The sequence below is a fragment of the Zootoca vivipara genome, chromosome 7 (genome assembly GCF_963506605.1).
Source record: "Zootoca vivipara chromosome 7, rZooViv1.1, whole genome shotgun sequence".
NCBI lineage: Eukaryota > Metazoa > Chordata > Lepidosauria > Squamata > Lacertidae > Zootoca > Zootoca vivipara.
This window is the reverse complement of record NC_083282.1, coordinates 842,576-858,984: the sequence shown is the minus strand read 5'-3', so window position 1 is coordinate 858,984 and position 16,409 is coordinate 842,576. Positions and strand designations below refer to the sequence as shown.

At 49.0% G+C, this 16,409-nt stretch overlaps 1 protein-coding gene across 1 annotated transcript in view; it reads left to right on the top strand.

Annotated features, from left to right (window-relative positions):
* The window catches only part of LOC118078516 (cysteine-rich protein 2), a 46,529-nt gene that overhangs the window by 12,722 nt on the left and 17,398 nt on the right, over positions 1–16,409 (top strand). Inside the window, exon 2 of the mRNA XM_035102413.2 lies at positions 14,611–14,705. Coding sequence (XP_034958304.1) covers positions 14,611–14,705 — 95 coding nt within the window. The remainder of the gene's footprint in view (positions 1–14,610; positions 14,706–16,409) is intronic.

The following is a 16,409-nucleotide window of genomic DNA, read 5'->3' as shown; positions in this document are numbered from 1 at the left end:
TAATACAATAATGATTTATGGATCTGTGAGATTTGTGAGAGAACATAACATAGCGGATAATTTGTGAGACTGCAGCCGCCTCCCTCCCTGCCACTTTCATGGGCCCATTTACAACCAACTGCCCACAGAGTGTGAAAGTAATATGTACATATCAGCAGGGCCGTCTTAAGCCCCTCCGGCGCCGTGGTGCAAAGGTCCCTCCGGCGCCCCCCCCTTTCCCAGAATTACTGACCTTTTGGGGAAGGATGGGATCCGGACGAGGCAGCCGGGCAGGCAAGCAGAGCCGCCACCCCCGGAAGCCTCCCCTAGCAGCTCCCGCGAGCCCCTCCCGGGCCGGGAAACTGCACCAGCTGCATCTGCTATATAATTAGAGCGAGCAGCGCAGGTGTGACAGCGGCAGCCCCTCCTCCGAGGCCCCAGCAGGAGAGCAGCTTCCTCGCTCGGCCCCCTCGGGCCTGCTGGAGCGCTGAGCAGCACTTTGCCCGGCCCAGCATGGCGGAGGCGCCCTCCAGGCATTGCTGCTCCGTGCCGCCTCACCACTGGGGGAACCGCTGCTGCCACTGCTGCCCAGAGCGGGCGCGGCGTTGTGGCCACCAGGTGCCGCGGAGGCAGAGGATGACAGCGCCGCCACTGCCGCCAGTAAGGAATGCGGCGGCAGCGGCCTCAGGACCCCCTGAGCCGGGAGCACTTCCCTGGCCCACAGCACGTCCAGCAGGAGGAGGAGCAGCCCCAGCCCCAGCCGCTGCAACGGCACCTAGAGCCACCTGGCGAGGGCGCACAGCCCTTGAGCTTCCTCTCCTCTCCTCCTGAAGCAGAATCAGCGAGAATCCTGCCTAGGGTGAGGCAGGCAGGAGTCTGGCTGATTCTGCTTCAAGAGGAGAAGAGGAGAGGAAGCTCAAGGGCTGCACGTTACTGCCGCCGTGGGGGGGGGGCAGCACTGCTCCCAGAGACCAGCCGTTCGGTGCCCCTTCTGCGCCGCTGGTGGCCAGACGCCCTGGCGCCTTGCGCCACCCGGCCCGGGCCTAGAGACGGCCCTGCATATCAGCATATTTGCATTGAGAAGTACAATGCCTATGGACATAAAGATTGTGTTTGTCTGCAATAGCGACTAGCTAATTGATAGGCCTCTACTCCAGGAACTCTTCCTTTAAGAACATCTAAGCTAGTGGTGATAACTAGTTTAGATGTATTCAAGTCTCCAGGGCCAGATGAACTACATCCAAGAGTATTAAAAGAACTGGCAGAGGTGATTTCAGAACCACTGGAAATAATATTTGAAAATTCCTGGAGAACAGGCGAAGTTCCAGCAGACTGGAGGAGGGCAAATGTTGTCCCTACCGGTATTTTCAAAAAGAGGGAAAGAGAGGACCCAAACAATTACCGCCCAGTCAGCCTGACATCAATACCAGGAAAGATTCTAGAGCAGATCATTAAGCAAACGGTCTGTGAGCACCTACCGGTAGAAAGGATCACTGTGATCACTAAAAGTCAGCATGGGTTTCTGAAAAATAAGTCACGTCAGACTAATCTGATCTCATTTTTTGACAGAATTACAAGCCTGGTAGATGAAGGGAACGCTGTGGATGTAGCCTATCTTGATTTCAGCAAGGCCTTTGACAAGGTGCCCCATGATATTTTTGTAAAGAAGCTGGTAAAATGCAGGCTAGACAATGCTACCATTCAGTGGATTAAACATCTTTATCAATGACTTGGATGATGGGCTTGATGGCATCCTGAGCAAGTTTGCATATGACACCAAATTGGGAGGGGTGGCTAATACCCCAGAGGACAGGATCACACTTCAAAATGACCTTAACAGATTAGACAACTGGGCCAAAGCAAACAAGATGAATTTTAACAGGGAGAAATGTAAAGTACTACAATTGGGCAAAATAAATAAATAAATGAAAGGCACAAATACAGGATGGGTGACACCTGGCTTGAGAGCAGTACATGTGAAAAGGATCTCGGAGTCTTGGTAGACCACAAACTTGACATGAGTCAACAGTGTGATGCAGCAGCTCAGAAAGCCAATGCAATTCTGGGCTGCATCAATAGCATCTAGGGGAAGTAATAGTACCACTGTATTCTGCTCTGGTCAGACCTCACCTGGAGTACTGTGTCCAGGTGATATGATAGCCATGTTCAAATATATAAAAGGATGTCATATAGAGGAGGGAGAAAGATTGTTTTCTGCTGCTCCAGAGAAGCAGACATGGAGCAATGGATTCAAATTACAAGAAAGAAGATTCCACCTAAACATTAGGAAGAACTTCCTGACAGTAAGAGCTGTTTGACAGTGGGATTTGCTGCCAAGGAGTGTGGTGGAGTCTCCTTCTTTGGAGGTCTTTAAGCAGAGGCTTGACAGCCATCTGTCAGGAATGCTTTGATGGTGTTTCCTGCTTGGCAGGGGGTTGGACTGGATGGCCCTTGTGGTCTCTTCCAACTCTATGATTCTATACTTCTTGGGGAAGTGACTTCCCAAAGGAATTGGGTTCCTTGGGTGCTTCTTCACTGAATGACCTTGCTTTCTATCTCTATTCCTGGGTAAGAAGCTGGAAGTAGACTGGGAAGCATCTGAACGTGTCAGTAGAAAATCTCCCTCCGTTTGGATTCCTGCAGAGGGTGGTGTCTTTGTCTCCCCCTGGGCAGCAGGCCTTTCTGAGGAGGAAGAGCTGCAAGTCTGATTCATTTCCTCTTGTGCTTCAGTGCTTTCACTGTCATACTATTGAGGACAAGTTGAACTGCCAAGGAATTACAAAGAGACTAGGCAGGGTATGGAAGAAATGGGACCTGCAGGTCTAGAGAGCCAGTGTGGTGCAGTGGTTAAGAGCGGTGGACTTGTAATCTTCCCTGCTCCTCCGCATGCAGCTGCTGGGTGACCTTGGGCTAGTCACACTTCTCTGAAGCCTCTCAGCCCCACTCACCTCACAGAGGGTTTGTTGTGGGGAGGAAGGGAAAGGAGAATGTTAGCCGCTTTGAGACTCCTTCGGCTAGTGATAAAGCGGGATATCAAATCCAAACTCCTCCTCCTCCTCCTCCTCCTCCTCCTCCTCCTCCTCCTCCTCCTCCTCTTCTTCTAGTTTACAGCCAGAAAAGCACCTGGTGTCTCAGCTTTTGAGAGGAGTTGAATAGTGGACCTTAGCACTGTTTCTTCTGCTCCTGCTACCAAGATCTGCCTACTAGTGCAGTGGCTAGCTAACCCCATGCAATTGTGCCATGGGGTTGAAATCTGGTGTTTTCATTCCAAGGCTCAAAATTCAAACATATAGCCAGCACGTGTAGAGACAAAGTCAGAAAAGCTAAAGCATAGAATGAACTCAGGCTCGCTAGAGAGGTTAAAAGAAATAAAAAGGGCTTTTATGGGTATGTCCGTAGCAAAAGGAAAAACAAGGAAACAGTGGGGTCACTCAGAGGAGAAGATGGTGAAATGCAAACAGGGGACAGAGAAAGGGCAGAACTCCACAATGCCTTCTTTGCCTCAGTCTTCTCCAAGAAAGAAAACAACGCCCGACCTGAAGAATATGGAGCAGATGATTCAGCAGGTGAAATACAGCCCAGAACAAGTAAGGAGGTAGTACAAGAATACTTGGCTAGTTTAGATGTATTCAAGTCTCCAGGGCCAGATGAACTACATCCAAGAGTATTAAAAGAACTGGCAGAGGTGATTTCAGAACCACTGGCAATAATCTTTGAAAATTCCTGGAGAACAGGCGAAGTTCCAGCAGACTGGAGGAGGGCAAATGTTGTCCCTATTTTCAAAAAGGGGAAAAGAGAGGACCCAAACAATTACCGCCCAGTCAGCCTGACATCAATACCAGGAAAGATTCTAGAGCAGATCATTAAGCAAACAGTCTGTGAGCACCTAGAAAGAAACTCTGTGATCACTAAAAGTCAGCATGGGTTCCTGAAAAATAAGTCATGTCAGACTAATCTGATCTCATTTTTTGACAGAATTACAAGCCTGGTAGATGAAGGGAACGCTGTGGATGTAGCCTATCTTGATTTCAGCAAGGCCTTTGACAAGGTGCCCCATGATATTCTTGTAAAGAAGCTGGTAAAATGTGGGCTAGACAATGCTACCATTCAGTGGATTTGTAGCTGGCTTACTGACCGAACCCAAAGGGTGCTCATCAATGGCTCCTCCTCATCCTGGAGAGAAGTGACTAGTGGGGTGCCACAGGGTTCTGTCTTGGGCCCAGTCTTGTTCAACATCTTTATCAATGACTTGGATGATGGGCTTGAGGGCATCCTGAGCAAGTTTGCAGATGACACCAAATTGGGAGGGGTGGCTAACACCCCAGAGGACAGGATCACACTTCAGAATGACCTTAACAGATTAGACAACTGGGCCAAAGCAAACAAGATGAATTTTAACAAGGAGAAATGTAAAGTACTACACTTGGGCAAAAAAAATGAAAGGCACAAATACAGGATGGGAGACACCTGGCTTGAGAGCAGTACATGTGAAAAGGATCTAGGAGTCTTGGTAGACCACAAACTTGGCATGAGTCAGCAGTGTGATGCAGCAGCTAAAAAAGCCAATGCAATTCTGGGCTGCATCAATAGGAGTATAGCATCTAGATCAAGGGAAGTAATAGTACCACTGTATTCTGCTCTGGTCAGACCTCACCTGGAGTACTGTGTCCAGTTCTGGGCACCACAGTTCAAGAAGGATACTGATAAGCTGGAACGTGTCCAGAAGAGGGCAACCAAAATGGTCAAAGGCCTGGAAACGATGCCTTATGAGGAACGGCTTAGGGAGCTGGGTATGTTTAGCCTGGAGAAGAGAAGGTTAAGGGGTGATATGATAACCATGTTCAAATATATAAAAGGATGTCATATAGAGGAGGGAGAAAGGTTGTTTTCTGCTGCTCCAGAGAAGCGGACACGGAGCAACGGATTCAAACTACAAGAAAGAAAATTCCACCTAAACATTAGGAAGAACTTCCTGACAGTAAGAGCTGTTCGGCAGTGGAATTTGCTGCCAAGGAGTGTGGTGGAGTCTCCTTCTTTGGAGGTCTTTAAGCAGAGGCTTGACAGCCATCTGTCAGGAATGCTTTGATGGTGTTTCCTGCTTGGCAGGGGGTTGGACTGGATGGCCCTTGTGGTCTCTTCCAACTCTATGATTCTATGATTCTATGAATGGCTTGTCCCTATTTTTCTAGGGCATGTGGATTTCTTAGCCACCAAAAGTTGTAGTCACCCTGGACTACATGTTGGCCACAGCTTTTGGTATGTGAGAGCAAAGGCCACATGCGCAGGGGCATACCCAGGATCAAAACTAGGGGGGCCAAGGGGCGGGGCCAAGGCACAGGAGGGAAGGGAAGGGAGGAAGCGCACACGGCGGGGTGGGGGAGGAGGCGGGGGAGGAGCCGGAGTGTGGTGGCTGCCGAGGGAGGGGGCCGGCGGTGGCAGCAGTAGCAGCAGTAGGGGGCCAATGCAATTTTACAGCAGTATTTGAGATGCTATGTCAATCAGAGGCAAAATGATTGGGTGGATCGATTGCCCTTGGCTGAGTTCGTGTATAAGAATGTGGTACATGTGTCCACAGGAACCGCACCCTTTAAGGCCAATTATGGGCGGGATCCGAGAGCCTTTCCAGGTTCCAGGGGGAGGTTTGAGGAGGAGGCTCCTGCAGCAGAGGATTGGGCAGGAGAAATGGAGGCAGTACATCAGCAACTCAAGGAGAACCTGGAACAGGCCAAGGAAGCCTATAAGAGGGGGGTGGGGTGGACAGGCATAGGAGGCCAGGGGAAACCATCAAGGAGGGTGACCTGGTGTGGCTGTCGTCCACAGGGAGGTGCAAAAAGGTGACGCCCAGAAGGCTGGGCCCCTTTAGGGTGTTGCAGCAGATCAACCCAGTAGTGTTCAAGCGGCAGTTACCTGAGTACATGAGAATACACCCGGTGTTTCACAGGTCCCTGATCTCCCCATATAGAGGACACGGGTTCCAAAGAGGGGAAACGGGAGGGCCTCCCCCACCCGACATAGTGGAGGGGGCATTGGACAACAAGGCAACTGAGATTCTGGACTCCAGATGAGGGAAGGAGGGTTTGGAATACCTGGTCGCGTGGGAGGGGGCTCCACCATCAGACAATGCCTGGGTGCCAACAGAAAATGTGGAGGAGGGGTACTTAGTAGAGGAGTTTCATGCACTGTTCCCAGAGAGACCCAAACCTCCCAGCATGTGGGTGGGGGAGGTTTTTGCACCCACGGATGACGAAGAAGTCTTCAAAGGGTTTCCAGCCAGCGAGGAGGGGGGCAGTGAGGAGGAATGGGAAGAGGAACCACGGGAATGTCAAATGTGGGGATGGGAAGTGGTGTTTGCGGACACTGATGAGGGGGAAGGTTCTTTCAGAGGGTTTCCCGAGAGTTCACAGGAAGAAACGGACTGGCAGCAAGTGTTTGCCATGACAGACTTGGACGACATTTCGTTTGAGGGATTTCCACCCTCGCCCATCCAACAGCCCGCCTCGGGAGGGAAGGGGGGGCCTGAGGGGGGTGGATGTCAGGGGATCTCAGGACAGGGAGCCTCCGCCCATCTTCCACACCAGCACCTTGACCAGTGAGAGCAGCAGCAGCAGTGGGTCAGGCGGGGGAAATGAGGAAGTTAGCGGGATGGAGCAGTTAAGGCTCAGCGATGGAGGAGAGTCCTGACCAACAGGTGGAGGGGAGCAGGTAGCCACTTCCGTCGCCTGATTTAAGGCGCGCGCCGAAACGTAAGGTCGAGGGGGCGGGAGGCGTTTTGGGGTTCCCAAGCTCTTATGCTGGACACGTAACAGAAGGCGTAACTCCCGGATTCTGCGAGTGACTGAGAGGTCATGGTTTTTGCTATCTCTGCACTGTAAATACTATGCAGAATAAAACTCTTAAAGACAGAGCAGACTCGGACGTTGTTACTCAAGAGTAACCACAACAACACCTGTCACAGTGGCCGGAGTGGACTACTTCAGAGTAACGACGCTACGCAGCTCTGCATTTTATTCTTTTATTGGTGCTGCGTATTTACAGTGCTGAAGTCATGCTATTTACACGGAGTGATGTGATCAGTCGGTTTCAGAACCTCCTAATGGCTTTTGGCGCGTCTTTCTCCAACACAAAAGCTTTGGCAGACCCATCCTCTTTCCCCTCCTCTTTCTGCGTAGTTCTGGCGTTGGGGGGATGGGTCTCCCCCCCTTATTCGCCCCTTCCTGTCCCACCTGGGACCCTGGCTCCTCTACCTTGCCTGAGCCTCGGACACGACTTCCTGCTTCCCCACTGGAATCGGAACTCTCTCTGCTTTCCCCTGTGCTCGGGGATGGGCTTGAACTCAGGAGGGGAGGGACTTCGCGATATCCCTTGTCCCTCACATCCACCCCCCTCCCAAGCTCTCCTTCACCCCTCCCCAGGTCCCCCCCAGGTGTCGGTGACGACTGGAAGCCTAAGAACTCAGTGCTTTCCGAGCCCGTTGGTGTGAACACCTCCCCCCAGTCCTGCACGCCCCCCCCTTCCGCCTGGGAGGATTGGAATCCCCAAAAGTCCGTGGCGTCAGAGCTGGTGGGGGTAAAAATGTTCTGCCAATCTGCTCCTTCCTCTGACTGGGTGGATCTCGGTGACACCCATACCTCATCCTCTGGTTCCTCAAACTCCGCTTCCCAGCGCCATGGTGAACTGCTCTCCCGTGCTCCCTCCCCCTCCCCCTCCCTTTCCATGTGCCAGGGCTTGGGTATCGCCTCACCCCCCTTGACGTGCATGGTGGCCACCGTGGCTATGGGAGGCCCCTCCCCTGGTTGGTGCTGCATGCAATGTTCCAGGCAAAAGTCCGATCCAAAAGTGATGCATCTCTGGTGCCAACTGATGGAGGGGTCGTGGCGCGCCAGCCAGCTCATGCCCAAGACGATGGGGGGGTCTGAGATGGTTGTGACGTTGAATGCCAGTGTCTCTGAGTGCCTTCCCACCGTCATTCTCATGGGGGGGGGGGTTTGATGAGTGATGGCCCCTCCCAGCAGCTCTCTGCCGTCAATGGTTGCCACGTGCAGGGGAAAATCCAGCTGCAGAAGCTGGATCTGGTGCTCTTCTGCAAAGTTTCTCGAGAAGAAGTTGGCTGAGGCACCACTGTCAATTAGGGCGAGGACCGTCAGGGGATAGCCATTTGGGAGCGTGAGCGTCACTTCTAGAACCACTCCTGCTCTGGGAGGGGTGGGCTGGCTCTGCTCCTCTCCGTGCGGGTGGGTGGGCTGGGGCTGATGTCTGCTGACTGTGCCTGGCTGCTGCCCCTTGTCTCCTGCAGCCAGGCTTTCCCGTTTCCCTGCTGTGGTGCTGCGTCAGTGGGGGAGGGCACAACCGTTCCCGCCTTTCCTTGCCACTCCCTGCGATGTGGGCAGTCTCTGACGAGATGCTGGGGGGAGTTGCAGAGAAAGCAATTCCCACCCCTTCCCTCCTTGCGTCTTGGCGCCGCTGGGGTTTGAAAAGCCCGCGCGCGCGCGCTATCAATCTGCATGGGTTCCTGGTCCTGACTGGCCCCAGGCGTGGCTTGAAAGGGTTGTTGGGGGAGTGGCTTCTCCTGCGACCGTGGGAACCAAGCCCACTTTGCGCGCGTTGCTTGCTTGTCGCTCCACCGGGATTCCTGTCTCACCCCCACCGCCAGAGCCGCTTTGCTCAGCTGATCCATATTACTGGGCTTTGGACCTCTCGAGAGCTCATCCTTCACCTCCTCATGCAACCCCAAGTAGAACGCCGCTTGCATTGGGGGTGACTCCAGTTCCCACCCCAATCTGTGCACCAGCATGGTGAATTTCGCCCAATACGCGCGAACTGTCATATTTCCTTGGCGTAAATTATGAAGTTCCTCCTTAGTCTGGTCCATATGACTATCGGACGAATACATCGTTTTCAAACCTTCTAGAAATAGTTTGACATTCTTCATGCAAGGATTCTTTGTTGCGATTAACGGTCTTAGCCACTCCCTGGCTGCCCCGGTAAGGTGCTCCACAATAAACGCTACCCTGTGCTCATCATCAGGGAACTCATCGTGGTGCAGCTCAAGAGCATACACAATCTCAGTCTCAAAGCCCTGATATTCCCTCGGGTCTCCATTGAACTTGCTTACTAGGGTCCCGGCTCTCCTTCCTGGCAGCACTTGGACTTGGGGTGCCCCTCCCGCCTTGTTTTTCTCTGCATCCAGCTTGTTTTGGAGGTCTACCGCCACCGCCCTTAATTCCTGCTCTCTTTCCTGTAGCGCTCTCACCTGTTCCGCAAGTTGTAGCCGGTCGTCCTGTACCTTCTTAGTCTCTTCTTTAGCTGCCTTCAATTCCCCCTGCGCCTGCAGCGACAGCTGCTGCAGTTCTTGCTGGGCTTGCTCCGCGATCTGCCGCCATCTCTCCGCCTCTGACACGCTCATCCCGGCAACTCCAAAGTAGCCCAAAAAGGATTAGGAGGTTGCTGTCACAGTGGCCGGAGTGGACTACTTCAGAGTAACGACGCTACGCAGCTCTGCATTTTATTCTTTTATTGGTGCTGCGTATTTACAGTGCTGAAGTCATGCTATTTACACGGAGTGATGTGATCAGTCGGTTTCAGAACCTCCTAATGGCTTTTGGCGCGTCTTTCTCCAACACAAAAGCTTTGGCAGACCCATCCTCTTTCCCCTCCTCTTTCTGCGTAGTTCTGGCGTTGGGGGGATGGGTCTCCCCCCCTTATTCGCCCCTTCCTGTCCCACCTGGGACCCTGGCTCCTCTACCTTGCCTGAGCCTCGGACACGACTTCCTGCTTCCCCACTGGAATCGGAACTCTCTCTGCTTTCCCCTGTGCTCGGTGATTGGCTTGAACTCAGGAGGGGAGGGACTTCGCGATATCCCCTGTCCCTCACAACACCCTTACAGCAACTAACTGTGTTTCATCTCTTGGCATTAACACACTTAGATAGTTAATAGATTTGTAACAAACCTGAAATTGTTATTCCTTGAATGAGTGTGCAAACTGAGAGCAACTGTAAGTGTATCTCACCTGAGCTTCCCAACATGGCTTGCTATCATGGCATTCGTAAACACAGAATAGTTGCTTCATCACAAAAGCAAAGTGACTCTGAAAGCTCAAGAGGTTCAGACACCATGTAACCCAAGCTCAGAACCTCAGGCAGATTACTTTGGTGCTGGTATCCTGACAGGGAGAAGAAAAAAAACACCCTGATAGCACATTTAGCACCATCCTCTTGCTGACACTCAACAGCAATAGCCACGGGCATCTCCCATATCAGCAGCAGAGAACGTGTCCAGCCAGTGTACCCCAAGCACCAACCGGGCAGGGGGAGAGAACACAACAAAGCAGCAGCTGCCATCTCAGTTACTCTTAGAACTGAAGTCCTCCCTGACACTGTGTGGATCAGGTATCTGCCTTTTAATATTTTAGGCTATTTTCAAATTAGAGCATACAGTACATGGTTGGGCTTTCCAGCTTGACTGCAACATTATCAGCTGGCAGGGAGCGCACTAAAACTCTCTCTTGTGCATAGGATAACAGGTGAAATTAAACCTTCCTTCCTGGCCCATTTGCCTCACATCAAACACCAGAGGCAGAACCGCAAGCACAGGAGAAGACGCATGTGCATGGGCGTACCCAGCGCGGGGCAGGGGGGCAGCTGCCCCCCTAGAAGCAGGGCCGGCGCACAAGAGCGGCAGGGCTGGTGGGCGTAGGTGGAGGCAGAGCACAGCCCAGCAGAGCGCGAGTTCGGCGTTCCCACGCGCCGCGCCGTGCCCTCCCTCCAGCTTCCCGTCGCACCCTCCGGCAAGGCCAAGCGCGGCGGGGAACCAGAGAGTGCGACGGGAAGCTGGAGGGCACGGCGTGGCGGGCGGGAACGCCGAACTCGCGCTCTGCTGGGCTGTGTGACGTGTCACGGCAAAGAATATAAACAAGAGAAAAAATGTATATTCCTACTTCTTAGCCCTCTATTTCTCAGCAAATAGGACTAAATTCTATAATAATCTTGGTTCTTAGACTTCCCCATTTTATCTCTCCATTAAACTCAGATAAAAGATAAACAAAATATAAGACATGACATATACTTCTAATATTCTAACTCTATTTATCATAATATCATATTTTTAAACTATTTTGTTGCTATCACTTTTCCTTATAAGACGAGAGCTATTCTATTGCAAAGGCTGTTTTGGTGTTGCACTGCTTTTTTAGATAATACAAAAAACTGTTGCATTCCTCAGTGAATCTGTTTCTCGGGTTGTCTTTTACTTTTTCTGACAGGTAAGCCAATTCCGTATATTCTAAGATTTTGTAAAACCATTCTTTTTTGCTAGGTGTTATTGCATTTTTCCAATGAGACACTATCAATGTTCTTGCAGCAGCAGAAGCATATAGATTTTTTTTGTCTTTTTAATTTTTTTTTGGTCATTTTTAAATTTTTGCAACTTTATCACATTCCCACCAGATGTGATACCAACTTCCCACCTCCTCGCATCTCCAGCATAGGTTACTTGCGTTCTTATACATTTTCGAGAGTTTATACAGGGTAATGTGCCATCTATAGAACATTTTTATTAAGTTTTCTTTAATAGAGTTACATGTAGTGAAATTCCAGCTCATTTTCCATAGGCTTTCCCACCTTGTCGTTGTTATATTATGGCCTATGTCTTGTGCCCAGTGTATCATTGAGGATTTAGTTTGTTCTTCCATCACTGTCCAATCTAGCAATAACTGATAAGCCTTTGAGAGAGTTTTTTCCTTGGAATTTATCACTTCCATTTCAAATTTTGACTGCTCTTTCTCAAATCCTATTTTAATGTCAATTTTGTATCTCTCAAGGAGTTGGTGGTATGTAAACCAGTCATTTACTATTTTCTTCAGGTTTTCTTTAAGAGTTTTATTGTGCATAGTATTTACAGTGCAGAGATACCAAAAACCATGACCTCTCAGTCACTCACAGAGTCCGGGAATGGACGCCTCCTGTTACACATCCAGCATAAGAGCTTGGGAACCCCAAAACGCCGCCCCCAACCTTACGTTTCGGCGCGCGCCTTAAATCAGGCGACGGAAGTGGCTGCCTGCTCCCCTCCACCTGTTGGTCAGGGTTCTCCTCCATCGCTGAGCCTTAACTGCTCCATCCCGCTAACTTCATTTCCCCCACCTGACCCGCTGCTGCTGCTGCTCTCACTGGTCAAGGTGCTGGTGTGGAGGATGGGCGGAGGCTCCCTGTCCTGAGGCCCCCTGACAGTTACAATTCATATGACTAAATTAATAAAAGAGGTTTATTCAGATATTGATAGGTAGGAGTCATTGAACCTTACCCTTTGAGTGAATGCTCTCAAAATGAATATTATTCCCAGATTCATTTATATCTTGATAGGACTTCCAGTTTTTATATCTGGGTCATATTTTCAAAGGATAAACTCATTGTTCAGGACATGCCTTTAGGGCTCAGCAACACCAAGAATATCCTTGCAGAGAATGCACCTACAAATTAAAGAAGGCGGTTTCAAAATCCCAAATTTGGAATTATATAATTATGCTTACCTACTGTCAAGTACTAAATATTGGAATTCCACTGTTGGCCGTAATTTTCCCATGTGGGCAACCCTAGAATATATGTACATAGCACCTTTGGTTGGTTGGACAATACTAGGATTGAAATATTTGAAATGTCAGGGGACTCTGGAAACAATTAAATCACAGAAGAATATGGAATACATTGGCTAATAAAAACAAATTTGTTTCATTTTTATATGCTAAACTTACCATGTGTGGGAACCCTACACTAAGAATTGCAAAAAATAAAATAAAATGGTGATATGGAAAAATTGGATGGAAGCAGGTGTACTCAGTACATTGGACCAACTGATAGATGAGGAAGATAAATTTTATGCTTTTGCTGTTTTAAGACAAAAATATCACCTATCAGATGCAGCCAATGGCAATATCTTCAATTACAACATCTCCTAACAAGTATGTTTGAGCCATCAGCCCTTTCAGCTTCCGAGACACCTGAGATATTGGAGCAATTGGACAGTTTATTCAAAAATAAAAAAGCCAGCAATTACTTTTTATAGATATCTATTAACAATACACAAGTTCAATATGCAGACTGTACTTTGGGCGCTTTCCTTCCCTGGGGCTGGAAGAGGGCGGAGATCACCTCCTCTCCATCCCTCCCTCTTCGGGAAAGCTGCAAGGCCCAGTGAGCTCTAAATTTTGGGAAAGGGAGGGGGCGGCGGAGGGATCTTTGCGCCACGGTGCTGGATGTGCTTAAGACTACCCTGAAAGTGGTGCTTCAGGTTAAGAACGGACCTCCGGAACGAATTAAGTTCTTAACCAGAGATACCACTGTATGGGAATATTATATATTGCTTCCCCTCTCCAAATTCTCACTTTTATATGTTTGTTGTTGTTGTTGTTTTTCTCCCTCTCACTTTTCCTTCTTTTTTCTGTATCACTATATTTCTTTTGATTGAAATCACCTTAATAAAATATAAATATTTAAAAAGTTGCTCCCAGTTCCAGTAACCACATGGAAGCAGCTTAAGGCTTAGTATAACTGTTCTGGACATAGATATATACAGCTTGTCAGCTTTTACAGATACAGATATCTATATCTTTGTACAATTACAAAGTATCTCCATTGCTCCAAATAAACTCCAGCAATGCTTGACAACTAACACCAACAGACGGATGACTCATAGACTAACAAACATTACTGAACTGACATACATTAATCACAGATATAGTTGAGGCACTGGGCTGTTACCATAGCAACTAGAATGGCTAATTTTGCACATCCATGGGGTGATTTACACTTATGAAGGAAAGCAACCCCTTCTCATGTCCAGTTATTCCAACAAGGCATCGCAAGCAAAAGCAATGTAAGAATCTCCAAAAAGGAAGGGGTTGAACTTGAAAACAGAGAGATTCTTTTCAGTGATCTAGGATTCACCCCAATATCTTAACTGACTTGAACACAAACTTGAATTCCACCTCTGCAAGTCAAATACTGGTTTAACAGTGAATGAGGTTCTTTTGGTCTTGAGGTACTTCAGTCCCCAAGAGAGAAAGGCAGAAAGGGGGTGCATACTGTATTATTATTTCTGAGACACTATTGCAGCAGCAGCAGCAGAAGGAAAAAGAGCAGATAGAGGGTTCTTGAACTGGTACAGTGGTATCTCTGGTTACGAACTTAATTTGTTCCGGAGGTCCATTCTTAACCTGAAACCGTTCTTAACCAGAGGTACTACTTTACCTAATGGAGCCTCCTGCTGCCGCCGCACCGTGGTTTCTGTTCTCATCCTGGGTCAAAGTTGTTAACCCGAGGTACTACTTCTGGGTTGGTGGGGTCTGTAACCCGATGTGTTCCTAACCCAAGGTACCACTGTAATTTCTGTCTATTTTTCAACTTCCCATCCACTGGGGACAGCATCCGGCCAGAGCATTGCGCCTCCCTCCCACTAAGCCAAACAGAAGCTTCCTGGGCTTTGGGAAGAAGGCACAGGGCTCTGATTTAGGGAAAGAGAAAGGTCTCAGAATTGCGTTCTGGAGCTCTGGGTGTGGTGTTTGGCATGGGGAGCTAGTTTGTAGGCATCTGGAAGTTCATATTTTGATTACATGTTTTCTTGTTTCTCTGCTGTGCAGCTGAGAAAGTAACTTCCTTGGGAAAGGACTGGCACAAGTTCTGTTTGAAATGTGAGCGCTGCAACAAGACCCTGACTCCTGGTGGGCATGCTGAGGTAAGAGTCCCATTGGGGCAGTTTCTGGGAGCACGTGCCTTTGATCTGTTAGCCAATAGCCTCTCTTCTGAATTCTGCCCTATGCTCCATTAGCTAACAAAGTGTTTTGGGGCAATTGTAGTGTCATGCAGGATAGGCTGTCCAGCTCTTCACTGTCACAATTACCCAGAGGAACAATTGGGGCAGCACTTCCCAGTCTGTGAGGCTCCAGCGCAGGAGTCTCCAGTTCACAGGCTTGTGTGGGGTTTGTTACATATTAAGATGGGCTTCCAATTTCACTTTACACAAGTGATAGTTCATCAGGAGTATCTTTTCAGTGGCAGAACAAGAAACAGGAATGACGATTTAGAAAGGAAAGAAATGATTCTACCTAATTCTGTGTTGCCTGAAAGCAAAAGCTTTGCATTTTTATATAAGTTTCTGTGCCATTTCAGATAAGTTTGTGAAATGATGTATGCCTATCTTTCCCCCTTTCTGTCTGCACATGTAATTGCTCCATTTGTATCTGGAGGGTGGTTGTTCTTGTTCCTTTTAAAAACCAAATAAGGAAGTTAAATTATACCTTAGACAATACATTGATTAATTACAAAAATATTTCTACCTTGAACACTGTATCCATACATGGGGATACCAGGGCAGTTCACAAATCCAGTATAAACAATAAAATCATCAAAATAATTAAAACACCTTAATCAGCAGCAGCAATAACGAAATCAGCAGCAGCAATAACAAAAGTTAGAGCAGCCATAGACAATAGCAGTTAAAGTGCCAGGCAAAACAAATGCATTGGCCTCCAATGGCACCTTCTGCAGTCTGGGTGCAATTGAGAAGTGCGTGGGCACAGAGCAGAACAGAGGCACGGGGTGCAATAAGCCTCATCCCACAAGCATGGTTCACCATGGTTTGCTTTATTGAGGGCAGAGTAAAGACAGAAAACCCTGAGAGTGGCTGGCTATACAGGAGGGAAGCAGGATGTTGTACTGTATAGTCCTTGGGCTTCCTCCATTGCATGGGGCCCCAGGCGCTGCCCAGCCAGCTCCCTCCCTCAAGGCTGCTGTTGCTGCTCCAGAGTGCTTGGCATATGCTCCTAAGCCTAGACTTTGAGTCATTGTAAATTGTTGGAAGGTGACTTCTATTCTTTCTTTCCACTTTGGAACCAGACATTATTGTTGCTTCAGCCCTTCTGCTCCTGGCCTAGGGGTGCCTTGCCTCGGTCAGCTCAAGCAAACACCGTTTATTCCCCAATTAATGTTGTAGAGAGAATAGAAGAAAAGTGTATCTGGGTACTATATAAAGTGTGTCCACCTACCACAAGAGAGCTGTAGGTAGGAATCGTCTGGTTTGAAGGCATGAGGTTCCCCCATTATGTGAAATCTGAGAAAAGTGACTCACCCCAGAAACACTTTCTCTCTCAAGGTGTGTCTTGGCCAGCACACTTGAGAGCTCTGCCAGGGAGTTGGGAAGGTTCCCTCCTGACTGAACCACGTCCCACACTTGGAGGAGTCACATCCAGCAATTTCCTTTCCGTGCTTCATGTGGTGGGTGAGGGAAGCAGTGGGCTGTCTCAGTCTTCATGGTGCTCAAAAACGTTTGCTTCTCTCGTGTCTGCTAACTGTTGACAAGCCTGCTGTTGCTACTGGGAGGTGGAAGGGTATTTTCTCAAGCCCGGCTGTATTTGCTTTTCCTTCTATGGAAGTCCAAGCA